The sequence below is a fragment of the Pipistrellus kuhlii genome, unplaced genomic scaffold, assembly GCF_014108245.1.
Source record: "Pipistrellus kuhlii isolate mPipKuh1 unplaced genomic scaffold, mPipKuh1.p scaffold_m20_p_7, whole genome shotgun sequence".
NCBI lineage: Eukaryota > Metazoa > Chordata > Mammalia > Chiroptera > Vespertilionidae > Pipistrellus > Pipistrellus kuhlii.
Window position 1 is genome coordinate 25,618,322 of NW_023425573.1, and position 27,304 is coordinate 25,645,625.

The 27,304-nt window shown below is 49.3% G+C and overlaps 1 protein-coding gene and 1 long non-coding RNA gene across 3 annotated transcripts; one reads left to right on the top strand and one right to left on the bottom strand.

Annotated features, from left to right (window-relative positions):
- The first annotated feature begins 4,201 nt into the window (after nucleotides 1-4,201).
- On the top strand, nucleotides 4,202-22,104 carry LOC123651649. The gene is made up of 4 exons (XR_006740496.1): nucleotides 4,202-4,212; nucleotides 12,879-12,890; nucleotides 13,939-13,944; nucleotides 22,035-22,104. It is a non-coding gene; the product is annotated as an uncharacterized LOC123651649 (long non-coding RNA).
- On the bottom strand, nucleotides 17,998-23,956 carry NPPC (natriuretic peptide C). Of its 2 annotated transcripts, none has more exons than XM_036422147.2 (3): nucleotides 23,566-23,956; nucleotides 22,785-23,077; nucleotides 17,998-18,494 (listed from the first exon to the last, which is right to left on the bottom strand). In XM_036422147.2, the coding sequence occupies exons 1-2, from the start codon at nucleotides 23,653-23,655 to the stop codon at nucleotides 22,805-22,807; spliced, it is 363 nt and encodes a 120-aa protein (XP_036278040.1). In that variant the 5' UTR covers nucleotides 23,656-23,956; the 3' UTR covers nucleotides 17,998-18,494; nucleotides 22,785-22,804. The 2 variants fall into 2 exon arrangements, with proteins under 2 accessions (XP_036278040.1, XP_036278039.1); XM_036422146.2 differs by lacking the exon at nucleotides 17,998-18,494 and adding an exon at nucleotides 21,974-22,102 and having other exon boundaries at nucleotides 23,566-23,954.
- Between the last annotated feature and the right edge of the window lie 3,348 nt (nucleotides 23,957-27,304).

The window sequence follows — 27,304 nt, forward strand, 5'->3', positions numbered from 1 at the left end:
TTATGGCCATCAGATATTCATTGCCCTTTTAAAAACAGCCCTTGATGCTTTTGGAGGGATTTGCCCCTATCCAATTGAATGCAGTCTTTGGGGAGCAGTAGGTCAGGAAGTTCCCAACCTCATTGCTAAAGAAGCCAAAGGGGTCTTCAGAACACATCACAAAACTCAGAATTGCCCCCGAGTTCTAGGGGCTTAGAGCCTACATTCTATCCATCAGACTCGTTGGGACTCTGAGATACAAGGACAAGTAGAGAGACACAGGACAGAAAAGGGTAAAGTTGGCTCACTGCAGGTACAGTTGGCTCACTGCCACCCCAGTTCCTGCTGTTTCTAAGCTTGTTTCTCCTGCCTTCCTTCCCATTAGCCTTCTGAGCTATCCCAGAGTTTCTCTGTATGCTTCCAGCTAGCCAGAACCACAATCTGTCTTGCTTGCAATCAAAGACTCTTAACTGAAATTCATTCATTGAATTCCATTCAGCGTTGTTCAGTTTCACAGTTCTGACAGGTTAAAGAGATGGTGACTATTATTGGTATTCAGGCAGTACCTGACCCATGAATTAGAACTCAGATGGAAGGTGGTAGAATCCTGAAAAGCTCCCAACTTGTGTTTATATTCTGATTCATCTGCTTAATGGTGATCACTCAGGCCTGCTCTCTCTCTAGAATCTTCCACATGTCACATAATCCGGACTAGGAATCACTGGACCTGTCAGGAAATTGAGGGTCCTCCTTCCTCTGAACACATGTCCAAGTGGACAGAGAGCTCAGCAATGCTTCTTTTCTCACGCACTCCCCTTACCCTGGTGCCCCCTCCATCCCTTTAGGCCCGTGGTCGGCAAACTGTGGTTCTCGAGCCACATATGGCTCTTAGGCCCCTTGAGTGTGGCTCTTCCACAAAATAGCACGGCCTGGGTGAGTCTATTTTGAAGAAGTGGCGTTAGGAGAAGTTTAAGTTTAAAAAATTTGGCTCTCAAGCCGAAACCAGTTTGGCTCAATGGATATAGCATCGGCTTGGGGACTGAAAGGTCCCGGGTTCGATTCTGGTCAAGGGCATGTACCTTGGTTGCGGGCATATCCCCAGTAGGGGGTGTGCAAGAGGCAGCTGATTGATGACTCTCTCTCATCGATGTTTCTAACTCTCTATCTCTCTCCCTTCTCTCTGTACAAAATCAATAAAATATATTTTTAAAAAAATTTGGCTCTCAAAAGAAATTTCAGTCGTTGTACTGTTGATATTTGGCTCTGTTGACTAATGAGTTTGCCGAACACGGCTCTAGGTTAGAAGGAATGGCTGGTGCAGCCCTACCTGTTCCTCACCCATGCCTTCTCTGGGCACTCTCCCTGGTGCATTCACCTGGGTGATGTTTGGTATGGAGGGGGAGGATGTTGGAAGCCAATGGAAAAAGTCCTTAAAGGAGCAACGAAGACAAAGGAAAGAGGCCAGGCTGCCTTGGAGCTGTGACAAGGCCGCCTGGACGTCAGGCCAAGTTTGTTAACTGAACCGGAGAGCCTACTTAGGCCTGCTGGAGCCCTGACTTGATGCCCAATGGTGGCTTAGCGTTCTTGAAGGCCCTGGCAGGTGAACATCAAGGAGTCAACACATTCAAAGGACAGGGGCAGAGAGGACCTGCCTGGTCAAGCCAATGGAAAGTAGCCACCTGGTTTTCTGCCCAAGGGTTCTCTGAAAGTAATTTACCGAATAGGACTTTTCCTAACTGGCAACAGTAGTCTAGAAACGGGTCACTCAAATAACAGAGGAAGTGTTCTTGAGGTCAGTGCAGTTCCTGACGCCCTGACTCAGAGCATCAAAACCACCGGAAAACCCGGACACGCAAGACCGCAGGCTCCCATTCAGTCGGGAGAACTTGCAGCCCTCCGGGGCCCAAAGCCAGAGAATGTGTGGGAGCCGAGTTTTATTGCAGGAACCTAAATTTAACCAGCTGGAGCTCTTTTTAAACAATCATCCTATTCTTATATTTAAAATAATTTGTGCATCTTTTAGCAGGCACTCAACGTTTCATTGTTACAATGGAAGATGGAACAGAGTATTCTTGGCCTGGTTGCCCAGGATCCAGGTTCCTCATCAGGATTTCTCAGCATGTGGTAAAGACATTTATTAGGGCAAATGTGCTTCAGGCCTGACAGATCGGAGCCCACATACCTCCACAACAAGCAGCCGTCGGCTGCGGAGTGGCACGTCTGTCCAGAAACCTTTCCAAAGTGATGTCATTATCTCCTGACTCACTCCCAGGTGCCTAGAGGGACCGAGGAAGTTAGAGAAAAGGAAGTTTTAGAGTACTCAATGGATTTACCAAAATCTCTTGGTAAGAGATACTAAAATGCTCCCTAGAACAGTAGTTAAGACAGTCTGAAATGATTAAAAAAGAGAGTTCCAATGTATGTTCCCCCACACACAAAAAAATAGACTTTAGAATATATATAGGAAATCAACATATAATAAAAAGGAAAAAAGAAGCTCATTCCTTGAACAGATCAACAAACTATGAAACCTCTGGCTAGTTTAAAAAAAATGCATTTTTATTGATTTCAGAGAAGATCGAAGAGGGAGAGATTGAAACATCAATTATGAGGGAGAATCACTGACTGGATGCCCCCTGCTGGGGATTGAGCCTGCAATCTGGACATATACCCTGACCTGGATTTGCACTATGACCTTCTGGTTCATTGGTTGATGCTCAACCACTGAGCCACACTGGCCAGGCGCTTCTGACCAGTTTTACAAAGAAAAGTCCACATAATTAGGAGTGAATATAGGGAAACAACCTACAAGGCAGGTCAAATGATACCAAAATCGGACAAATCAGCATTTAAAAAACTATGTGAATCAATCTTCTGAATATTGATACAGAAATTCTAAATAAAATATTCACAATTTTTGGAAACAGCAATGAGTTAAGGGAAACTTATTTTTAATTGAGGTATAACTTACATACAATATAATTAATACACTTTAAGTGTACAATTTGAATATATATTTTATATATTTTATTGATTTTTTTTTACAGAGAGGAAGGGATAAGGATAGAGAGCTAGAAACATCGATGAGAGAGAAACATCAATCAGCTGCCTCCTGCACACCCCTTGTGGGGATGTGCCTGCAACCAAGATACATGCCCTTGACCGGAATCGAACCTGGAACCTTTCAGTCCGCAGGCTGACGCTCTATCCACTGAGACAAACCGGTTTCAGCACAATTTGAAGTTTTGATAAATGTGTGCACTTTTGTAATCACCAACCTAATCAACACCAGCCTCATAGAGCATTTCCATCTTTCTGGAAGGTTCCCTGAAGCTCCTTTATAGTCAACATTCCCCCAACCCTTTTCCTCCCAACACTGGGCCTGACCCAGGCAACCATTGATCTGCTTCCTGTCATTATAGCTTAGTTCCACCTGTTCTAGAATTTCATCTAAGTGGAATATTACTTAACATTCTTTTTGTGTCCAGCTTCTTTCACTCAGCTTGCTGTCTGTGAGATTCACCCCCTATGAGATATTAAAACAATTTATTGTGCCTATAGTAATCAGAATAGTGTCATGGCAGCATAGGAATAAACAGACTGGTCAATGGGCTAGGACAGGGCCCAGATCTGACTCCAGGTTTGAGTGGGAATTTGGTAGATCTGGCTTTAACCGTCCTGCCAGTACTTACCACCATGTCCACGCTTCTCCATCCCTCTTTCTTCGTTTTCTCCCCCTCGCTGGAGCAAAGTAAGTTCCCCCTAGTCTCAGAGAGAATAACTCGGCCAGCTCAGATGACTGATGCCTGTCACCTTCCCCGTTCTCAAATGTCATCTTTCCCCCAGCAATCAAGGTGTGTTTCTATACGGAAAGCTCCTCTCCAGAGAGGGCTTCTGCTCCAGCTGCTAAGCTAATAACAAGCTCACTTCCTTTCACCTGACATTGAACTTCTGAATCAGGAAGTACAACTGGACCTGGATGAGCTATTTAGTATCAGCCATCAGTAGTTTAATAACCACTGATAAGGAGCAAAAGTATCTTATATAAGCCTCTGGAGTTGTACTTGGGGTTAATAATGGATATTTCAGAGGTTAAAAGGGGAGACCCTTGGTAGAGGTTGTAAAACAACCCCTTAAAAATCTATGAGGAATTGTATACTTTAAATGATATGTGAATTATATCTCACTGAAACTGTTACAAAAGATTAAACAGTTCTTTGGCAGCTCTGAAATGTTCTCTGTGGACCAGCCAGGCTGTCAGAATAGACTAAGCTCCCTCCTATTGCTGCTCTAACAAGCACCAGAACTCAGCAGCTTAAAACCACACCATTGAGCCTACAGTCCTGTAGGGGAGAAGTGCAACAGGCGTCTCCCTGGGCTCAAACCAAAGTGTCGGCAGGGCGGCATTCCTTTCTGGAGGCTCTAAGGAGAATCTGTCTCCCTGACTTTTCCAGCTTCTGGAGGTGCCTATATTTTTGCCTTGACTCAGGGTCCCTGTCCATCTTCAAACCAGCAGCGTCATGTGTCTGTGCCTTTCTTCCTTAGCCACGTCTCCCTCCCTATCCCTCTCAAGGACCACCAGATAATCCTGGGTCCTTTCCCCATCTGGAGGGCCTCTGTTCTGGTCAGGTAGTATGGAGCGTGAAACAGCAGGCACTGCCCCTTCTCCAGCACCCCCACCTGCTGCAGGAAGGGACTGAGCAGCTGTGTGCAGAGCTCAGGCTCTCATTGGCCACAGCAGGAGGAAGATCCAGCCACAGAGGCAGTCCAGGCCCCTGCATGGGCATTGCCTTGGGCCTGGATTCAAGCTCCAACTCCTGAGAACCAGGGGGATTATGTCCCAATCCCACCCAGCTGCTGGGACACTTTGCCCAGCTCCCTTTGGGAGGGTGAATCCTGCCCCAAACCAATCAAATACAAGTGGTCCTCATTGGGGGTGGTGTGCTCATCACCAGACCCCTGAACTCTGGTCACAATCCACTGGCCCGAGGTGAGTCCCTGACCCTATCTAGGCCAATTGGGGTCCATCACTGGGATTTTCCCTCTGAAGTATGCCCCTCTCTCATGGTAGAGTTTGGAGGAGAGATGTGTGGGAACTGCCAAACTCTGACTTCTACCAGGTCTGAGAAAAATTCGGCTGACCCCTAGAGAGAACCAGAAGGACTCGATGCAGGGAAGTCCCTGTGGTCTTGGGAATGCTGGTTCCAGGAACCTGCCCCACTCCCACTGCCATCTTCCCTGGTCCCGGAAATGTCTGAGAGTTCTCCTTTCTGCAAAGCCAGTGGGAGCTGGCTGCCTTTACCTCTGCAGCCTCAAACCTGACCCTTCAGCAAACAAGTAGGGTGGGGGCTGGGCCCAGATCTCAAGAGCTCTTGGAGGAGTAGGGGAAGAACCTGAGAGCAACAGCCTGAGGCAGTGAGAGGCCTCTGGAGTCCCCAGGCAGAAGGAGCACCAACCTGGGAGAAGAGGGGTCTCCTCCCTTGTTTGGCGAGCCAGCCCCACAGAATGGCGGCCCAACCCTCATCCTCCTGGGACTTTGCAAGAACAGGTCTTTCCACAGAAGGTTATTAAAAAGCCAAGGAAGAGCCCACACTCTGAAGTGCCCAGTCCATCTTTGCAAAGAGGACAATGCCTGCCTTTTGGAAGCCATTGTGGTAATAATTAAAAAAAAAAAAGTTATAACCCTATTGCAAAAAATCTAGAAGATGAAAAAAATCAACAAAAAAGCACACATAACTACTGTGGAGAGGTAGAAAAAAAATGCTTATTTTAATTAATTTCCTAGCATGTCATCTAGCATGACAGATGCAATGTATTGGAGGAGATAACCCTAACCCAGTTACTCTCCGTTTGCCCTCATGAATAGCAGCAGTAGCAGCATCACCTGGGAACGTGTTATAAATGGTCACTCTCAGGCCCTACCTCACACCTTCTAAGGTAGAAATTGGGGGTGGGCCTAGCCAACTGTGTTTTAACAAACATGATGAGCTAGTCTGGATACCACGGACTTAAAACTTTGATAATCATATGCAGTTCTGCCAGTTGGCCACCAGAGGGCACCAGCAGACTGTGGTTTCCCTTGCCATGCCCGCTATCCAAAAGACCTCTGTAGAATTAACCATGTATAGGCCAAATTGTTCTGTCGTTTTGGTCCTTGCTTAAATGTAGACCCAGTGCAGTATGTTTTGGTGGTGGTGGTGGCACATGATTGGTAGTGCTAGTTTTGTTTGAAAGATCTTTTAAAGAAATGTAAAAGTATCAGGGTCAGCAACAAAGATTTCCTAAACCTAGTAACAGTTTACATTCTATAAAAATCAGGGTGTAGCTCCATGTGACTGTTCCTCCTTTTTCTTTTCCTGCAGTCCCTGACTTCTTACCTCCAGGGGCAGAATCCCTGGGCTCAGAGCCTGGCTGTCATTGGTGACTCACCTTCCTCCCCTCACTCAGGTTACCTCTTTGTTATTTTCCAACCATCTGTACTGACATATAATTTACATATAAGAGGTGGACTTCAATGTGTTTTAAGTTCATTGAATTTTTAATAATTTTTTATTGTTGAAAGTATTACATGTGTCTCCCTTTATCCCCCATTGAGCCCCTCCAGCCTGTCCCGTCCCCTTCACCACCCTATTATTGTCTGTGTCCATGAGGTTCATTGACTTTTGATAAGTGTAGCCACCACTCCATTGAAGTTTTAAAAAGTGAAACTTATAATAAACCCAGTTATTTGTGTCTCCTTTTGTCACCACTTTAGAAACAGACTTTCTATGCTGTTTTAGCACCTGAAGGCTTTTGAACTCACCTGTGGGACAGGGGGCTCCAGGCAGGGAAGCCTCTCTTGGAGTTGCCCTGTGGGCCCTCTAGGGAGCATTCCACAGAAGGAGAGGGACCAGGAACGACTTGGTGGATCCTTCCCCCTGCCACCTCTCAGAGGCTTTAACTTTCTCCTCATGGCTCCGAGTCCCCTTTTCTGAGAACAATTCAGATTTCAGCGATTTCTCTGAGTAATTTGAAAAACCCACAGACACCTCCCTGATATACCCAGGCCTTGCATTTTTAAAATAATTTGCTTGTAACTGAGTGGTTACCCAGGAGTTGGCTGTAAACATGACTTATACATTGGACACATTTTTATTGAGCATTTATTGTGTAGACTCTAGATACTGGACTTTCAGTGAGAACAAGACAAAATCCTGCCCCAATGAAATTTACATTCTAGAGGAAAAGGAAAGCAATAAACAAATAAGCACATAATATAATCAGATGAACCATAAAGCAGGATAAGGAGGTAACCGCTGAGCGGGGAGGTAAGGTAGGAAGGTAATCCAGATAAGATGGTTGGGAAAGGCCTGTCTGAGAAGTTGGCATCAGAGCAGAGATCTGAATAAATGAATCCTCCAGGAAGATATCTGGGGAAATGGCTGTCCAATCAGAGAGAACAGCAAATACGAAGGCCCTGGGGTGAAAACAGTCCCTTGAGCTTCTGTGTGAGGAGAGGGGATTAAGAGTGGAAACACAGAGACCTACTAGGAGTCTCTTGTGATTGTCAAAACTGAGACAGAGGAGGCTTGAGCAAGGTGGGAGCAGAGCAGGGACAAGATGTGGCCCAGTTGAGGATGTTCTTGGCAGATAGGGTCGACAGCATTTGCTTCTGCGTTAGCTGAGTTAAACCCCCAGTACTCAGAGAAATGGTTTCAGGTATCCAACTTAAATTCTGTTTCTGCAAAAATGTCTTTATTTAAAATAATTATAACCTACGAAAGATGATAGCTTTATATTCATTCTCATATTCAATACACTTTGTCAACATAGCCCCTGCACAGTTTATTGTTCTTTTTGCCATTTATTAAGTATTAACTGTGCCAACATCTAAGAACCTTAAGGGAGCATCCAATCCTCACCACAGCTTTCTGAATTAGATATCACCCCATTTTACAGATAAAAAACTGAGGCTCAGAGGGACCAAGAGAGTTGATAGTCACATATATCCTAGATGTTTGTCTTCAGGGGTCAGAGAGACTTTCTCACTGCAGGAAAAGACCACAGGGAGGGCACTTTGCTAGAAGACAGATGGAAGCAGTGATCCAGGGAAACGAACTTTCCAGAATCATAAAGTCTTGAAACTGATAGTGACAGTGACAGAGACAGAGGAGCCATTTCTGTTGTTTTTAAGCATAAATATGGGTAAGGAGAAAGCTCTGGGCTGGAAAGACGTGTTTCCTGCAGGAGTCACTCTTTAATTTCGTCCCTTAGATGAGAGTTGTCCTGAATAGTTCTTGTTTCTGAGATGAAGAGTTAATCCAATCAGTTGCAGGTAGAGGCTGGTCTCTGGAGGCTTTGAGTATTTGCCTGACCTCATTAGTCAGAAATAGCATTTGACAATGTCCTGTACTAGGGATGGAGAGGAGTAGCAGATCTACCTAATCCATAGTCACAAACCCAAACAGGCAGCCGAAATGGGCAGACAAGAAAACACCCTCCAAATAAAAGAACTAAAAGGTTCTCCAAAAGAACAGATAAATGGAATGGAGATAAGGAATTTACCTGATATAGAGTCCAGAATAATGATGGTGAAGATGCTCAGAAGCATGAGAAACAATATAATAGCTATGAAAAAGAACATTCAGAAATATAGGCTGACATAGTACTAACAAAGAACACATTGGAAGGAATACATAGCTGTAGGAAAAGCTGAGGCTCAGATCAGTATATTAGAAAATAGGGTGGAAAAATTACTCAATGAGAGAATTAAAAATAAAAATAATTAAAATACAGGAGGACTGCTTAAGGGAGCTGTGGGCCAAGGTGTTTTTTTCTTTTTTTCCTTTTCTTCCAAGACTCACAATTTCTTTATTAGGGTGCTGTTCTCTATCAGTAAATGCCAACAAGAGGGTACTAATGAGCCTAATTTTTACTAGGATGTGGTTCTCAGAATGCCCACAAGTGGGCACTATTGAGTCTAATTCCTTATTAGGGTGCAAGTCTCAAGAATGCCCACAAGTGGTTGCTATTGAGCCTAATCACTTTCTAGGGTGCCTTTCTGAGAATGCTCCAAAGAAGGTATATTGAGCCTAATCAAGACTGGGGTGTTGTTCTCTGAAAGACCAAAAGAAGGCACTATTGAGCCTAATCTAGAGTGCGGTTCTGAGAGTGCCCTCAAGAGGGTGCTATGGGCCTAATCCCTTTCTAGGATGCTGTTCTAAAAATGCACACAACAGGGCGCCATCGAGCCTAATCCCTTACTAGGATGCTGTCCTAAGAATGCACACAAGAGGGCACTATAGAATCTAATACCTTACTAGGGTGCAGTTCAAAAAATGCCCCAGAGAGGGTGCTATCAGAACTAAACACATACTAGGGTGCTGTCCTCTGAATGCTGGCAAGAGGGCGCCATTGGCCTAATCCCTAACTAGGGAGCTGTTTTCTGAATGACCACAAGAGGGTGCTATTATTGAGCATAATCACTTATCAGAGTGCTGTTCTCAGAATGTCCAAAAGAAGGAAGATTAAAAATGGTCACAGGATGCTATACAGACAAGGTTCCAGGACCAAATTGGAATTACAACTGAACAACAAAAAAACAAAAACAAACAAACAAAAAAAGCTATCCTAAATAATCCATTGAAAACTTGCTGGAGAGAACCCTAATAACCAAAAAGGGAAACTGGAGACTGCGTAGAGATTTATAGGAAGGGTGGAGGTGCAAAAGGGCTGGCCAGATTCTCAGAGAACAGCCGAAGTTCAGGAGAGATGTCTTAACTCTGGAGTCTGTCACTGAGAATTTTTGTGTCTAGTCCCCAAGCTGGGCCCCCCAGCAGAGAGTACCAGAACTGAGAAAATTGCCCACATAGCATCTGCCTGTGAAAAGCAGCAGGGTTGCTGTCTGCCAGGGATAGACAGCTGGAAATGTAGGTACCCTTTTAAAGGGCCAGTTAAAACATTTAGTGCACATTCCCTTACCTGGTGCTCCCATGGAGGCAGGGCAGAGTGGACTGGAGCTATGTGAGCAGAAGGGTTGAGGCCTCTGAGGTTAGAGCTCAGAAAGCAGACACCACAGTTTCCTGTGCTGTCATTCCCTCACACTGAGGAGGTCACCTGTCTCAGGTAGACCTTTCTATTTAGGCAGTTCTTGCCTGAAGGGGACAGTTGTCTCATTCTATTGGAAAACTCCTTGTCCCAAGGTATGGAGTTTTGAGGCCCATTAAGAGACTGAGAATGAGAATTAGTTTCCAGACAGAAGCAATTGCCCCACCCTATTGGAAAACCTCTTGCCATACCTGAGGATAATTGCCTGAGGGCTACTTGTAACATTTTAGTTTGGATCACGAGAATTCTTACGTTTTCATATTATACAGTGTTTTATAAAGTATCACACTTAATTAATTTTTAAAAATATATATTTTATTTATTTTTTACAGAGAGGAAGGGAGAGGGATAGATAGTTACAAACATCAATGAGAGAGAAACATCGATCAGCTGCCTCCTGCACACGCCCTACTGGGGATGTGCTTGCAACCAAGGTACATGCCCTTGACTGGAATCAAACCTGAGACCTTCAGTCTGCAGGCTGATGCTCTATCCACTGAACCAAACCGTTCAGGGCCAAAGTGTCATACTTTAAAAAGATATTAGCTTGTAAGAACATGTAATAAAAAACTTCAAAATGCAATGGGTATTTAATTTTAAGGCATGCCTTTAACATTTATTTAAAACGTTTTTTATACTCATTAAATAGAAATTTATCTGGCCACTGGATAAAGCCAGCAATAAAACTAATGGTCTGGCTAAAACTGGTTTAGCTCAGTGGATAGAGTGTCAGCCTGGGGACTGAAAGGTCCTGGGCTCAATTCCGGTCAAGGGCATGTAAATTGGTTTCGGGCACATCCCCAGTAGGTGTGCAGGAGGCAGCTGATCAATGTTTCTCTCTCATCCATGTTTCTAATTCTCTATCCCTCTCCCTTCCTCCCTTCCTCTCTCTGTAAAAAAATAATAATAATAATAAATAATAATAATAATAATAATAATAAATAAATAAAATAAAAAATATATTCAAAAACAAACAAAAAACTACTAGTCTGCAATGTGTTAACAGTGAATCCAATCAGTTTCAGATAAAGGCTGGTCTCTGGAGGCTTTGAGTATTTGCCTGACCTCATTAATCAGAAGTAGCATTTGACAATGTCCTGTACTAGGGATGGAGAGGAGTAGCAGATCTATCTAATATATAGTCATGAACCCAAACAGGCAGCCAAAATGAGCAGGCAAGAAAACTCCTCCAAATAAAAGAACAAGAAGGTTCTCCAGAAGAACAGATAGATGGAATGGAGATAAGGAATTTACCTGATACAGAGTCCAGAATAGTGATGGTAAAGATGCTCAGCAGCGTGAGAAAAAAAAAATAGAATAACTATGAAAAAGAACAGTCAGAAATATAGGCTGACATAGCACTAAAAAAGAACACATTGGAAGGAGTATACAGCAGATCCGGAAGAGCTGAGGATTGGATCAGTGTTTTAGAAGACAGGGTGGAAAAAATTACTCACTGCTAGGCCAGCCACTTTGGTTTCACTTGCTGATAACAGAATGTGGCCTGCTCATGGGCCCCTGCCCCTTTTGTGAGTGCCACCCACAGGGTCCCACCAGGGTATCATCCATGAGAGTCACCAAACTTCCCATTTGCAAGGATCAGCTGGAACATTCAATTTGCCCTTTGCTTCCACAAACCTTCACTGAGTGTCTACTAAGACATGCTAGTAGCTAGGCAGGATGTTGAACTTCAAGCCAAAACAAACCCATTCTGGCCTTTGAGGAACTCGCAGCCACTGTGGGGTTAGTAGAGCATCGTGGCTCTGCCCAGGTGGGATTGCTCTTATGGGCTGAGAACTAATGGCCCTCTGGCCATCTTTGTGTTAAAGCATGAAGGCCTTTGTCGCTAGACTTAGGAGGAAGAAAGAGTTTGGGGGAGTGTCAGGAGCTGTTGGGTGGCATATAAGGACAATGCAAAGGACAGAGATAAGGATGTCATGAAGAAGGAGGCTGTGCCTGGGGTCATCTGTTACCCTCCTCCACCCCTCCATCCACTTTGCCTCCCCACGCACCTGGGCTGATTCCAGGCCCAAAGGCTTGAGCACTGGTGGCAGTAGCTGAAGTGGCAGCTCACCAAGACTATGGACCTGGCCTAGTGTCACTGCTTGGAGACCCAGAACTTCCCTTCATCCAGCCCCAGAGCTCAGGGAGTTCTGTGCCCCACAGATGACTGTGGCTGTGTCCCCTTTAAGGGCGTGTGAACCATGGACTGTCAACCGGAGGAAAAAGAAAGAAAGTGTGTGGTGTCTCTGGGGTTCCCCTGGGACCAGGGGTGTGACTAGGAGGGGGAAGCACGATCCTCAAGCTGTGGTCGTTCGGCTCTCTCTGTTAATGGGGCAGGGTTTTTGTTGCTGTTGTTGGTAGTTTGGGAAGCCTGGGTCCTCAGATGGGGGACCATGCATGCTCCTCGTCTTATAATCATAGCCCCCTGCTCGCCGGAAGCAGAGCCAAGGTCCCAGCATGCTCCTCTCCTGTTACCCTTGCAGCAGCCCTTCGAGGCAGGAGTATCGTTCCCACTTGATGGAAGAGGATGCTGAGGTTTCACCTGCCAAACCTCCCAGCTGGCAGGGGTGGTGCCAGGCCACCTGACACCTGGGCTGGTCCACCCACCTCTGCCTGCAGCTTAGCAAACACCACTCCTGGGAAAGGCCCAGCCTCAAACAGGGCTGGGTTCTGAGTGCCTGACTTTATTCTGAGACTTTTGAAATTTTTCACACTCTCCCTTTTGAAATAACCTTATTTTTATTTTTATTATTATTTAAAAAAATATGTATTTTATTGATTTTTTTACAGAGAGGAAGGGAGAGAGATAGAGAGCCAGAAACGTCGATGAGAGAGAAACATCGACTAGCTGCCTCCTGCACACCCCCTACCGGGGATGTGCCCGCAACCAACGTACATGCCCCTGACTGGAATCGAACCTGGGACCCTTCAGTCCGTAGACCAACACTCTACCACTGAGCCAAACCAGTTTCGGCGAAATAACCTTATTTTTAAAGTAACAGATTTATTGAGATATAATTCACATGCTGTACAGTTCACAGGTTCAACGTGTATAATTCCGTGGTTTTAGTATATTCACAGAGTTGGGCAACCATCACTGCAATCAATTTGGTGGGATTGTGAAAAAGGGGGAAAAATCCATAAACGTCTGCTTCTCACAAATCTAAATACAATATGTTAGTTCCTGGTCCCAAAGCTACAGGAACATGTAGGTGTGGACCCAACCTCGTAGCACTCCAAAGTGAGATGGACAGGCAAGGTGATGCCCAAATCAGGAGGAATCAGGAAGAACTGACACTAATAAAGTGCCAGAGAGAGAAACATCCACCCCACTCTCGGCTTGGGGCCCCTGGGCTAAATGCCTCCATCAGGACTGAGCAAGCATCCAGCTCCCAGGGTCCTGTCTCTACTCAGCCCCAGGCTCTGAGCCAACCAGAAGCTGGTCAGTGACTCTCTGAACTCTGTAAGTATCAGGCTATTTTCATTTCTAATGTTTTGCCACTTTCCCAACGTCTTCCTCATACCTTTAGAATTTGCAGGGGACAGGCCTCCGAAATGTATTTGCAGAAGGATCTAGAAGACAGTTTCAGGAAATTGTGGTGCATTCCACATAGAATGCAGGAGGGCATCGTTTCTATGAACGAGGAGCTAGAATAAAAAGGCAGCAGAGTAAGGAAAAAGGAAACAAGAGGAGATGAAGGGGAGGAAAGAATGAAACACAAAAAACTTTTTGCAGAGAAAAGAAAACATGCAGGAAATGAAACGGTGAACTCAAAGGCCACACTGCAGTTAGGAGCAGAATTGGTGCAATGGAAGATCAAGCCCGGGATGTGAAAACAAACTCAAATTCTAGAATAGGACAAAGGGTAGACTGAGGTTGGGGATGGGAAGTCTACTTGTGCTGGAGTCAGGCAGGTTCATAACGTGGGTCTGCTCTGGAGTGGAGGTGGGGGGACAGGTGGGGGCTTGCTGGGTACCCTCTTTAATCCTATTCTTTCCCTGTAAAAACCATATCTGTCCAGGGTCTGGACCAGGGTAGGATAGAGAGCATCAGGCAGTTGCCAGCAGGGAGCAAATGCGAGTGAACGACCACTGGAGCCCAGATCAAATAAAATTTAGGGAGCCTTTATTAGCCGGCCGGGCAACTGCTCTGCCATTCTCCAAGCAGGGGTCTGAAGAGCAGCAGCGACTCTTTGTGGGGAACCACTTTTAAGCACATTAACCACACCTTGTTTTTGCAGAGCAAACAACCCAAGACAAAACAGGTTTTCCCAAGCAACATCAGAGTCATGCCATTGACGACCATGTTATTCACCGGGTCATCCTGTTCTTCAGAAAGCTGACAGTGTTCTATGAAAGAAGGCCTACGTGCTGGGAAGGGGCCATGAGACCCTATCTCAAGGCCTGGCCTGCGGTCAGCACTGACAGCTCTATCTGGGACATAGTCCATGGCCTCTCTGGAAGCATGCTCAAAAATTCCACTCTCTGACAGGAGGGGACAGGGTTGGCTGGCAGTCCTGGTGGGACATGAATGGAGAGCCAGTGGCCCTCCAGACAAGCTCAGTGAAGCTATGAATGTGGGCCCACTCCCAGAATCAGAGCCATCAGTTATTGGGTGGCCACATTTCTGACCCAGGCAATCCTGTGTTCTGCAACCAAGACAAGGGACTGTCTCTGGCAAGGAGCTATCAGCCCCCTATCTGCCAGAGGAGGGTGCTGAATCCCTGCCGAAACCAAAGCCCTTTGGGGCTGTTGAGTCTGTTTGCCTCCCACCTACCTGTCTTAGCGGGCTACTGCTACAGGCCGCATCACCTGGGCTCTCCTCTGGCTGATGCCTGCTGGGTTTAGCCAGTTGGAGGCACCAGCAAGAGACTGGAGGTGGGGGTTGGGTTATTCTCCCTCATTCTGTCCTGCTTCAGTGACCCATCCAGCTCCCTCAGGATGACCCCTCTACCCAGCTCAACTCGGGGCGTTTCCTCCCTTCACTCCAGTGGAGAGACTGGCTTCTCACGGGATCCTGGGTTCCCCCCGCTCATGCCGCTGAAAGGAGGCCCTCAGTAAAGTGTCTTCACACAAACCAGCTGATTCCAATTCCAATTCTGAGGGACCCTGACTGTTACTTCCTAACAAAGGTTGGGGGCCCTTTCTTCTACACCCCACCAGCTGCCTGAGCTAAGAGCTATTCCTACAAAAGGGCAGACTCTGACCTGTCCGTCCATGTGTGGTGGCCTCTCTGATCACCTGCAGAGCTTGTGTGCAACCCCATTTCCACCACCCCTGTGGGGTCGTGGCTGCCAGGGGAGGACCTCCCATGACTTGGGCAGTTGGGGGAAGGCAAACTCCTGGAACAGTGTGCCTGACAGAGGACCTGGAGGCCCTGCCTTCCCCAATTCCCCATCACCTCTTGATAGGATTGGGGGTACATCTCTGGAGAAATGCCCTGGCATGGGCTTGAAAGACGGGGCCTCCTTGTGTGTTTGGGAGCCCGAGGTGGGGTTCCTGGGTCCAGCTCTGCAGGGCCAGGGCTCCTCCATGGTCAGGCAGGCTCTTAACTTCCCCATTCTCCACCCTAAATCCCCAATAGCCTAGCACCTCAGGGAAGGGAATGGCTCTCTTTGCCTCTGCCCAGCCCAACCGGCCCTTGGCAGGGAACTCTGCAACACTGTGGAGGTGCTGCCCTGTCCAGGAAGGCTCCAGCAGGCCCAACCTTGGACCCATTCTGCCAGCAATCTGGGCAGCTGTGGTCCCCCCTAGGTGAGAGGGAAACTGCAGGTTCTCCAGGTGGTTCTGGAGGGGAGATGCTCACGGAAAGCGGGGAGGCCAAGACCTGGCCAGAGGACCGGAAGCTCTTGAATTAAAGCACGTGGACAATCTCTGGAAGTTTCCAAACTTTTCCTGTTACTTAGGGAGTATTTTTTTATCCTTCCTGACTTTCCAGAAATTCCTGGCTGGGCTGACATATCTGCATCACTGCCAAGGAAGCAGTCTCAGGACTTCAGGTTTGCAGGTCAAAGGAGAACTGGTGATCCAGCAACATTCTAGCCAGCAGGCCTCCCCTGGCAGGGGAGAAGTGGGCACAGAGGGTTGTGCACATTGTTCTGCTGTTCTCGGGCTAATTCATGCAAAGAGAATCTTGGGAGAATAGCCTGTGTAGCTTAGGCCTAGCAGCCTAGAGGGTCCTAGCAGCCCCGGAAACTGTCCAAAGGGAAAGCCTTTAGCCTCTGGAGGGTGCTCCCTAAACCCCACATTTGCCACCCCTATGTCTCTGGGCTTTGGGAAGATGTGCCTGACTCACCACCAGCAAAGCCCACAGTGCTCCCACTTGCCTCTTCCCACTCCGTCCCTGCTTCTGCAGTGGCCCTCCGCGTCCAGCACAGGTCTGCACACACTGTGAGCGGATGTATTGGGGAGGCCCGGGTGCTGGAACTTTCCCGCTGACTCCCACGGACACCGAGATCTGAGCCACAGAAGCAGGGTGGGCACTGAGATGTCCACAGTGGCAGCGGTGGAAGTTGAGGAGGTGGGAAGGCCTGGGATCTCCCCGAGAGGGAACTTACCTTAAAAGGGGTTTCCTCGCATGAATTAGCCCTTGAGCACTACGTTAGCCACCCACCCACCTGAGAACCTGCTGCTGGAGGATGACTTGGGAGCAAAGGTTAGGGAACACAGACACCCCAGAAAGGCGAGGTCATTGGCTGCTGATTTGCCTCTCCAATCTCTCACCTGGGCCTGTGACCCCATGACCTCAGGACACTCAGCTCCCAATGCCCTCGGTGGTGTCAGGCCCTTCTGATGTAATGAGCCTGAAGGCTCTTAATGTCCCAGCTTTCACCAAATGGGGGACAGGAGACATATGGGAATGTTGTATGAGTGTCGCCTTACCAAGGATGCAGTGAGATTACCTTGGAATTACTTAAAAGTTTCCTGCTGGTTTTGGGAAAAGAGATTCTAAATATTCATCATTTCACATCCAAGGCTCTCTGGGGCACAGGAGCCATAGCTCTTAGCAGCTTCGAGTAGAAAGAAAAGCACATGGCACTCTGTGAGTATGACACCTGGTGATCCATCCTCTTTCCCTCAGGGGGTTCCTCCCTCTCACCCCCAGGCTGACCACAGCATTCACTGTGAGGTAAAAACCACCCACCCTGAGCCTCCATGAGCAAGTCTATAAAATGGGATTGCTAAGGTTCATGAGATAACCTGACCAATTCTACAAGATAGACAGGAACCTTCTAAATCTCCCCCACACAGAAGGGGGGCTTTTGGTTCTTTCTTTCCTGTAATAACAGAGAAAAGGTGCAATGGGATTAAAGGCCCTTAGTTAAATGCAATGATTTGTTGTTGTTGTTAATCCTCACTTGAGGATATTTTTTCTATTGACTTTTAGAAAAAGTGGAAGGGAGGAAAGGAGAGAGAAAGAAACATCGATGTGAGAGAGACGCATCAATAGATTGCCTCTTGCTTGCACCTTGACCAGGGCTGGAGGAAACCTGAAACCCAGGTAGTATGAGCTCTTGGCTGGGAATCCAACCTGTGACCTTTTGGTGTGTGGGCTGACACTCTAACCACTTAGCGACATCAGCCGGGGCTAAATGCCAATTTTAATTCTTCTTAATTTTTATTTTAGCTATAGATTTTTTTCTAAATTAAATTTTTAATTGAATTCATGACTTCTGATTTCCCAGCTGTCAGGTGCTCTGGGCAGAGCTTCTTGACCTGGTCAAGCTGGTCAGAACCATTAGGAACAGTCCACAGGCCAAGCCCGGAGCAACAGATTCAGTAGAATAGCGATTTTGTCTGATACAAGAAACTAACAACTGGGAGCCCAGTTGTGAGATCTGTTTAGAGGGAAAAAGCCTTGTCTTCCACTTTCTCCCTCTTCCTCAGACTACTTCCTAAAAAATAAATGCGTTGAATAAATAAAGACAGTTTTCAAGATGTTCACAGAAGGACTTTTTTTTTTTTTTTTTACATTTTAAACTAGTTAATACAAAAACATTACAATGATTGACTTCTTTCATTTAGTTACATAAATAAAACTTTTTATAAATATCTCTTTATAAACAATATAAATAGCTTTACAACATAAATACATTTATGCATGACATGAATTTACACACAGCAATGTTTACAGCTGGCTTTGTCAGTCTCTGAAAAACTGTCCCTTGTCATTAGGTCGGTGTAGGTGTGTGTTTCATGTATACTATATATATGTAATATATATAACTTTTTATTTTTCCTTTTCATAACAAACAAACAAACAATAAAATCATACCCCCTCCCCAAATAATAATAAAACAGCTGGTGTTGCCTATTCCCAGTACCGCAAGGGAAAAAATAAGAAAGAAATGTAAAAGCCACATTGCCTTGGAGGTGCTTCCAGATGACCAAGGATAATCTCAGCAAAACGGAGCAAGTTCTCAATCCTGAAACACAGAGGGGACACGGGACACTCAGTGCTGGCCCTCAGCGGAGGGAGCCCGGCCTGCCAGGCAGTTCTAGAACCTTCCTCTCCTTTCCCAAAGGAGCAGGATGCAGTGTCCCTCCACCTGGGCCCCAGGCAGAAGGAAAGGGGCCTTCCACGCCACCCTTTCCTAGCCTCATCTCCCCTCCACTGGGACACTGGCACTTCCCGCCCTGGCACAGGAGGAACCAGAATGTCTGCCAGCCAGCCGCCCCTCTGGCTAACCGCAGGCCTTGCCCTTGGCTCAGGGACACATGATGAGGGGAGGGAGATGGAAAATACCCCTTTCCCGTCCTTGCTACAACACAAACCCTCCGTCAGGTGCTGGCCTCAGCTTTATGTGTCTGAATGACAATGGAGGGGAAAGAAACATCGGAGGAATCAGGAATTCTGGGCTCAAACCCCAGCTCTGATATTTATTTTCTGGAAGGCCCTGGAGAGCTTTGAGTATGGATTCCCTCACCCATAACATGGGATAATAGTCACCTCCCAGGGTGTACAAGGGGTCATGCAGAGCGTCTGGGTCACAGCTGCCACTCAGTAAATAGCACTTCCTTCCCCAGCTGGCTTCACCTCAAAGGCTCTCCTCCTTCCCAAGCAGAGGAACTGGGGTCTCAGCAGCCCGGAGAAGTGAATGGTCTCCCGGGGTGTGCTGGGGTTAGAGCAATAACCCCAGAGTCAATTCAGGAGGGCTGTACGGGTGCTTTGGGGTGGAGGAAGGCATCCTCCTGAGATGTGTGGTGCCCCCAACCCCCCAGAACCGTCAGTGCAGAGGGACCCCAGGCCTGGCCTGATGAACTCTCCCGCAGCTCCCTTTTCTGACCGTCTCCTGTGTTTAAACAGATGACAGATGTCTGTGATGTCCCTGGGGCCCGTGGGCAAGGTGTTCATTCAAGCATTGGACACACCCAGTCTCTGTCATTACCATTTTGTAATCAAGACTATAATCATCAGCGACAGTCATTATGGGGGCTGCTTAGAGCTAAGGTTGTGGGGATGGGGGGTGAGGGTGGGTTAAGGGTGTTGGAGGGGGGTGTTCAGCTAAAAGAGAACTTTCAGGAAGTTGACCAATTTCCCTGGACCAAAGGGTTGGGAAGTCTTAGTAATCTAGATTCCTCCTGCACAGCCCCCATTGGATCACCATCTGGTACCCACGGACAGGCACACCCAAGAACCAAGAGCCTCTGGGGGACATGCATACCAGGTACTTTCCAGGCCCTCACCTCATCTCCCGCTGACCCATAGAATAAATTGATTCTAAAGTTTGTCCGGATTCTAAACTTTGAGCTTGGTGCTTAAGTCACAAGCGAAAAAGTAGAGGCCTGTGTCTCCCAACTCTTTGTTGTTTAGTCTAGTAGGGGTGTCGAACTCAATCAGAGAAGGGGCCAAAATCTAAAATCCAGCCTAAATCGCAGGCCGAATGGTTTACTGAACAGTCATAAACTGTCATTGTGATGGAAACGCAGCGGAGTGCAGTGATGACAGCGCGGTGCGGGCCACATTGCAAGGCCTGGCGGGACGGATTTGGCCCGCGGGTCTTGTGTTTGACACATGTGGTCTAGAGAAAAGAGAGCAAGCCGATACAGTGAAAGCTTCTGGAGTCTGGGCCCCAAATGGCAGAATCAACTATCCCTTTGCAGGGATGAGTCCCACAAACAGAGCCACGTCTAGCTGCAGAGAGAAGAAGGGCACCAGCTAAAACCTTGGACAGGTGGGAGAGAATGCCCAGCTGGGTGGGACAGGGTTCTCTAGTCTCTGACACGGGGACGTTTCAGGTCACCTTCAGTTAGCATCTGGCCCACAATTGCCCATGAGTTAATCTGAGGAGGCACCTATAGGTCAGATGAAAAAGTGTTCTGGCCCTAGCTGGTTTGGCTGAGTGCACAGAGCATCAGCATATGGACTGAAGGGTCCCAGGTTCGATTCCAGGCAAGGGCACATGCCTGGGTTTCAGGCCCAATCCCCAGTAGGGGGCATGCAGGAGGCAGCCAGTCAGTGATTCTCTCTCATCATTGATGTTTCTATCTCTCTCCCTTACTCTCTGAAATCAATTTATATATATATATTTAAAAGGGGTGCTGATCATAAATTCCTATTTGTGCAGGTCATGGTGGGTAGTCACACCTCAAGCCTATACCTTCCTTAGTAAAATGTTTATCCTTGCCCTAACCCAGCCTGCCCATTTTTGAGTATCTAGGTTAGGGGTGTCGAACTCAATCAGAGAAGGGGCCAAAATCTAAAATCCAGCCTAAACTGCGGGCCGAATGGTTTACTGAACAGTCATAAACTGTCATTGTGATGGAAACGCAGCGGAGTGCAGTGATGACAGCGCGGTGCGGGCCACATTGCAAGGCCTGGCGGGACGGATTTGGCCCGCGGGTCTTGTGTTTGACACATGTGATCTAGGTTAACACCTTAGAAATGCCACACAGCCGAAACCGGTTTGGCTCAGTGGTAGAGCGTCAGTCTGCGGACTGAAGGGTCCCGGGTTCAATTCCGGTCAAGGGCATATACATTGGTTGAGGGCGCATCCCCGGTGGGGGGTGTGCAGGGGGCAGCTGGTCGATGTTTCTCTCTCATCGACATTTCTGGCTCTCTATCCCTCTCTCCTCCTCTCTGTAAGAAAAATCAATAAAATATATTTTTTTAAAAATGCCACAGCAATCCTTTTTCAGACCTGTCAGAGGCATAACAACCCTTGAGAGATCATTTATCTTAACTCTCCTGTAATCCAACCCATGCCTTGCTTTCTCCCATCTTCCTGTAATCTTCCTTACATTCTCATTCCTTAATTCCAAATGTGTAAAATAAGCTGCAAAACTGTTTTTGTTGTTGTTGTTGTTGTTGTTTTTTGGAACAAGATTTGAAAATATCTTGGCAATGTCAGTTTAGCTCAAATAAACTCTTAGAAAAATTCCCTACAGATTTGGACATTTCTTATGTGGACAACTGCGAAAAAGACTTAGGCAATGCGCTGGAGAGTTTCCAAAGGGTATTTTCACTACCCCCTGGGGGAACAGAGTGTTGACACTGGTAAGACTTCTTGGGTGAGAGAATAGCTTGGCCTGGAGTGGTACAGACAGGCTGTGGGACAAGGAATGACAGTAGCCAGGCTTTAGGAAATGGCTGGAAACCAGATTCTAAAGTATTTGAGTGTTAATATCCAAGGCGGAGACATGGTTTTTCCTTGGGCACTGATGGGCAGCAGGAATGCAAAGAAGATAAGGAGTCTGGGCCCCAAATGGCAGAATCAATTATCCCTTTGCAGGGATGAGTCTGACAAATTGAGCTAAGTCTGGCTGCAGAGAGAGGAAGGACCTTTGCCACAATACATTTTCAGGCTGTGGCACCTGGCAGGAGAGTGAGGAGGCCATGCAGGGAACAGGGAGCCCAGGTATGAAGGGGTTGGGAAGGTTGACGAGGAGCTCATTTTGGGACATGTAGGTTGCGTTTTTGAAATATGAGATTTATTTTAGTGTTTTTTCCCCTTGCCCTGAAACAGGTTCGATCCTGAAGTCACAAGGGCTGCAGCAGCATCAGGACCTTGGACAGACAGCCTGCCCACAGCCACTGTTTAGAGAAGGGACAAAAATCAGAATGCTCTGGGCCGGAAAAGCTCTCTGGTGACGGATGCAAACAGCGGGCTATTCTCGCTAGAGTAAGGGGGCAGGTATTTCTCCAAGTCTTCCCTCTTTAGGGACAAAAGACCTAGAAAGCATCCTGACCTCTGGGCAGCCTATTGCCTGGCACCATGATACAGTGGTTAGCAGATAGACTTGCCCTGGGCTGGTATGTATGCCCTTCCTCCTCTGTTCCTACAAAGCCCAGATCCCCCCTCCAAGCTCCCATTTGGCAAATTGGGGCCAGCGCTGCTAGCCCATTTATGGTCCAGGGATGGTGGGGGCTCTCCAAGCTGTTTCTGCTTCTCCGGAGAAAGCCAGGGACGTCCATCTGTCCTGAACCATTTCTGACCTTCCCAAAGTTCCCTCACTCCATCCCTCCTTTATCCGTCTGTAAAATAGGATGATGGGTTAAATGACTAGCACACACATGATCTCATGTTCGTATAGCCTGGTTCCCCTCCAAAGGCCACGGGAGGCGGACTGGTCCAGGGCTAGGGGATGGGAGGAATCGGCCTGGGGCGGTGAGGTGGGGGTTGGCGGGGTGGGGGGCTAAGGTTAGATTCTGGTGGGCGCTGCCGCAGGGGAGCTAGGTGCACCGGAGCGCCGGCGGCCAGGTTGGTGGTACTCACCTCCGCCAGGGGTCGCCGCACTAACATCCCAGGCCACTGTAGGCGCCGATCCTGTCCAGCTTATGCCCGAAGCAGTTATTGCCCGAATTCTGCTTTGGGAATTTTTTTTTTGGCTTCTCCCGTGGCTTCTCCTGCAGAAGGCGGGCCCATCGAGTCTTGGTGTCCCGGAGCAGGCGCGACCGGTCGCCCCTGAGGTTAATGCCGCCGCCGCCGAGGGTCTTGTCGCGCTTCCTCTGGGAGCCGCTCTCAGCCTGGGACGCGGCTGACACCTCCCCGAGCGGAGTTCGCAGGCCCTGTCCGGGGTGGGGGAGGGGTGGGGGGAAGAGCAGGCAGGTGAAGAAGGGGCGCACCTCGGCGGCGAGGGGTAGGTTGGAGGAGACTTCGTGGGGCCCCTGATGCCCCAGCCTGAGGCGCCCGCGAGTGCGATCTGTCCCCTTCCAGAGCCCTGAGCGCTCCCCTGGAGAAGCCGACCGACCGCCCGGCACGGCATCCACCTGCCACGCGGCCACAGTGGTCCGCTCCCTCGGGGAGCCCCTTACCCTCCCTGCTTTTGCCGCTCGCCCGGCAGGCCACCCTGGGGTAGGGGCTGCGCATCTGTCGACATTGTCCCGAAGCGGGGGTCGTAGACCCCTGAACCCGAGCTTCCAGGGCTCCCTGGCTGTCCCCCAAGCTCCTCTCTGAGGAGAGGACCGCCTTCGCGCCCTCTCCGGTCCCTCTTGGGGGCCGCATCTCCTAGAGCCCCAGCCTCTCACGGCCCCCACATCCCCGCGGCGGCACCCACCTTCGATGGCGAGCCGGGCTTGGCTTCGGAGGGCCAGAGCGCGAGGAGGGTGAGCAGCAGGACGCAGGCCAGCAGTTGGGAAAGGTGCATGGTGCCCTGGAGGCTGAGGGGCACACGCAGGCAGCGGCGAGGGCAGATGCTCTGGCGAACGCGGGGCGAGCGGGCTGGCGGGACTGCTGTGCGGGCGCGGGTCCCAGAGCTCCACGGAGCCGACTGTGCCGACCGGGTGCGCTCTGAGCCCGCAGCTCCGCTCGCGCCTTAATAAATCCAACCTGCCGCTGATGTCATCCCCCCGCCCACCCGGCCGCCCGGGCCAATGGCACGCGCTCCGAGGGCTGGGAGGGGGCTGCGGGGCTCCCCCTCTGCCCCCACCCTCACCTCACCCCGAGAGATCCCGCGGCTTGGCGGGCTGTCCTCCGATTGCGCTCGGAGCTAGCTGCAAAGCGGCGCAGCGCACAAGGGAACTCCATTTGCAGCGAGCGCGCGCCCCGGCCTGCCTAGCGCCGGGGATCTGGTTGCCTAGCCTGCACGCTGGGACCTCCATACACACCCTCTCCCGGGAAGGGATCGCTTTCCCTCTGGGCAGGTGCAAAGACAGGCTCAGAGGAATTAAACCACTTGCCCAAAGTCACGCGGCCACAAAGATGGCACAGCCCGAAATCCGCGCAGACCTGCCTGTTGCCAAAGTCCTCCCTGGGCGCCTGACAGGCTCGGGCCTGGGGTCGCGGCTCCACCTTTTACCTGCTCGTTCGGATCTCACGTACGCCTTAGGAATGGGGAGGAAGAGAACCCGGCCGGAGGTTTAGGCGCAGGGGGAGCAGGGGGAGCGTGGTTTGCCCTGGGTCTCGGTGGGGAGCTCTGAAAGGAGAGTGCAGGCTTTTCTCCCGCCCCTCGGTGTGTTTGAGAGCGAAGAGCGAACGAGGTGGGCTACCAAGGCAGGCCCGAAATGCGAGCGCTCCTGCGTGTGTGCGGCGGCATGGTGTGACAGCTCCTGGGGCTCTAAAGTGCGCCTTCAGCCCGGCCCCGCCGCACAAAATAAAGTCCCTGCGTCTGACCCGAGGGTGGCTTCCGTCTGCACGGATAGGGCCACGCCTGACCCTGTCTGCACCCACGCGAGGATCCACAGGGTGGATTGTCCGCTGCAGAGTCTGGTGCACCTGCATGAGCTGCAGAGGGTTCTTTAGTCAGCCCCGCGCCTGGTCTGGCTTCCGGGAACTGTGACAGGCGGTGTTTTTAGAGAGGTCTGTGGGACATGGCCTGCTGCTCAGGATTCCCTCTCCTCCGGCTAGGCTAGGTGTCTGATTCCTCGGGCTCTGAGGAGTCTCCAGGGGATGGGCCTCCAGGCAGAGAGCCCAGTACCCCAAGAATTGAGTGGGATGCAGGAAAACTATGCCTGGGCTGGAGAGCAGAGAACCCAGGAAGAGGGAGGAAGCTCCAGGTGGGCGATGGAAGTCCTCCTCTTGGCCTACTGAACAAAGGATGTGGCCAATCTGGAACTTCTCCGAGACTCGGGCTTAAGAAGCCGGGCAGACGGACTCTAGGACCAGGCACTGGGTTAGTGTCTGTGGGTCAGGGTGCAGTGACAGCCTCCAGTGGCTAAGACGACCTGGATTCCAGAAATGAGTTTTTCTTCCCCACTTAGGAGAGGAAACTGCACCAGAGGCAGGAAGGTAGCCAGAATAAAGAGGTAAGAGAATCAGGTGGTTCTGCCGGGGAGCCTGGACCCAAAGCCAGGGGGCAATGGCTCTCTACGTCCCACCCTGGCACACCGAGTCAGAAAATGCCCACCAACCAATTGTGCCCTCGGACCTTTTGCTTAAGAAATAGCCTACACCTGAGGCCAGAGTTTGGGTAGAAGAATCACCTGCTTTAGAAGAGGATCCAGACATGAACAGGGCATCCTCTGTGAGTTCTGGTGAGTTGACTCCCCACGTCCACCCAGGCCCCTCCAGATTGCCTCTTTGAGGTAACGTTTTTAGAGTGGCACCACTCCTTCTATGAGGAGAAAGGAAGAGGAAAGGATCTGCAGGTGGGCAATGGAAGTCCCTTTTCCTCTTTGACTACTGGACAAAGAGGAATGTAAGCAATCTGGAACTTCTCTGAGACCTCCTTTATTTATACCGGCTATGTCTGATAGACTAACTCTAGGGCTGGTTTCTGGGGGCAACAGCTACAGCCTCTGAAATCCCTTATTAAGGACAGGTTGGAAGCCTCCGGTGCTCTGTAGTCACCCCTTTCTTCAGGCTGGTTCTTCCTGTTTTTTGTCTCTTGGATGTTCTTGGTGATAGTGGGCAGCCATGTAGGACTCCCTGTCTTTGGGCTTTGAGAATAAATCAAAGTGAACTGTGGAGCAAGGCTTCCCTGGGGCAGGCTCCACAGCCGCTCCTGCTGAGCCTGGGGGGTGGGGTGAGTGGACGTTCTAGGCCTGGGCGAGAGGGACATTCAGGGAGGGAGGTGGTCGGCACATTACTGTCTTTGCAATGGAAGATTTCCCTCTCTCTCTCTCTCTCTCTCTCTCTCTCTCTCTCTCTCTCTCACATACACACACACACACACACACACACACACACACCCTGCTCGTCCCCCTGGGTTTCATTGCACAGGAAGCTGCAGAGGAGACTCTGTGTTCCTCCTGGGCCTTGACTGGGCGCTACGGTCCTTCCTGCTTTTTCTTCGTGAGGTTTACTTCTTCTGCTCCGGTCCCAGGAGCTAGGCCTATGAAAGTTGGGCCCACCGAGCAGCTGACCATGAGCTGTTCGTGGCACTTTATTAAATGCTCAGTGTAAAGAGCCCTGATGGTAGAGGAAAGAGAAAAGGCCTGGCAATTCTGCAGGGAATCCTGTCATTTGTCACGTTTCCACCCACCGATTCCCCGAAGATCCACTGAGCATCCCTGCAGCATACAACGTCCCAACCGGGCTAGGAGGAACCCCCAGGAAACAGACACTAGCTCTGCAGGCTGGAAAGGACGTGGCAGGGAGGGAGAGCAGCTCCCGCAGCCTGGGCTAGAGGGCGAGCTTCCTGGAGAAGGAAAAGCCTGTGCTGAGCCAGGAAAGGAGACCCAGCAGAGGGAGAGAAGGGAAATCTAGATGGAAAACAGCGGTTTCCCATTGGGCGAAGGGGGAATGCACCCGGGCTTTGAGGGATGAAATAAAAGAAAAACAACCGAATGAGAGATTGCTCTCACTAAAGGGCAGCCCAGTGAAAGCGAGGGAAGCCCGGAGGGCTTGAGGTTGCAGAACCCAGCGTGCCCAGACCTAAGGAAAGAAAAAGGGGGATGGGCAGCATTCAGGTAGGGGTAGCCAGAGGAGGCAAGCTCAAGAAACAGGTAAGTCTGTGGTGGACAGTTCTGGAGGCAGGAGATGTGATAAAGTTGGGGAGGGGCTTGCCTTCCAACAGTGGGAGTCTACTGAGCTCTCGGAGGTGAGGAGGGCAAGCAAGCCTGGAGGCCAGCAAAGAGGAGGCTGAGGGAGAGTGGTCAGTTGTGGGGACACAGACAAGGAGCAGGGAGTGGGGAAAGTCAGAGTCAGGCTGAAGCGTGCCAAGGCCTAGGCATTAGAGAATTACATAGCTGGGACCCTCTTCTCCCTCCTGGATTCTGAAAGGTGGGAACAGGGAGAGAAAAGATTTCATTCTTGTGAGTCCTTCTTCCCTTTTTCTCCTCTTCCACTGAGGGCAAGGTAAGGCTCTTGAATCTACCACGGACAGGCCGTTTCTTGGGACCGTCGATGTTCAGTTC

What these genes read in the sequence shown, in the direction of transcription:
- NPPC (XM_036422147.2), bottom strand. Translation starts at nt 23,655, where the DNA reads ATGCACCTTTCCCAACTGCTGGCCTGCGTCCTGCTGCTCACCCTCCTC. An exon ending in AGCCCGGCTCGCCATCGAAG is followed by an intron (nt 23,078 to 23,565) that starts GTGGGTGCCGCC and finishes CACCCCGGACAG; the next exon opens with GGCCTGCGAACTCCGCTCGG.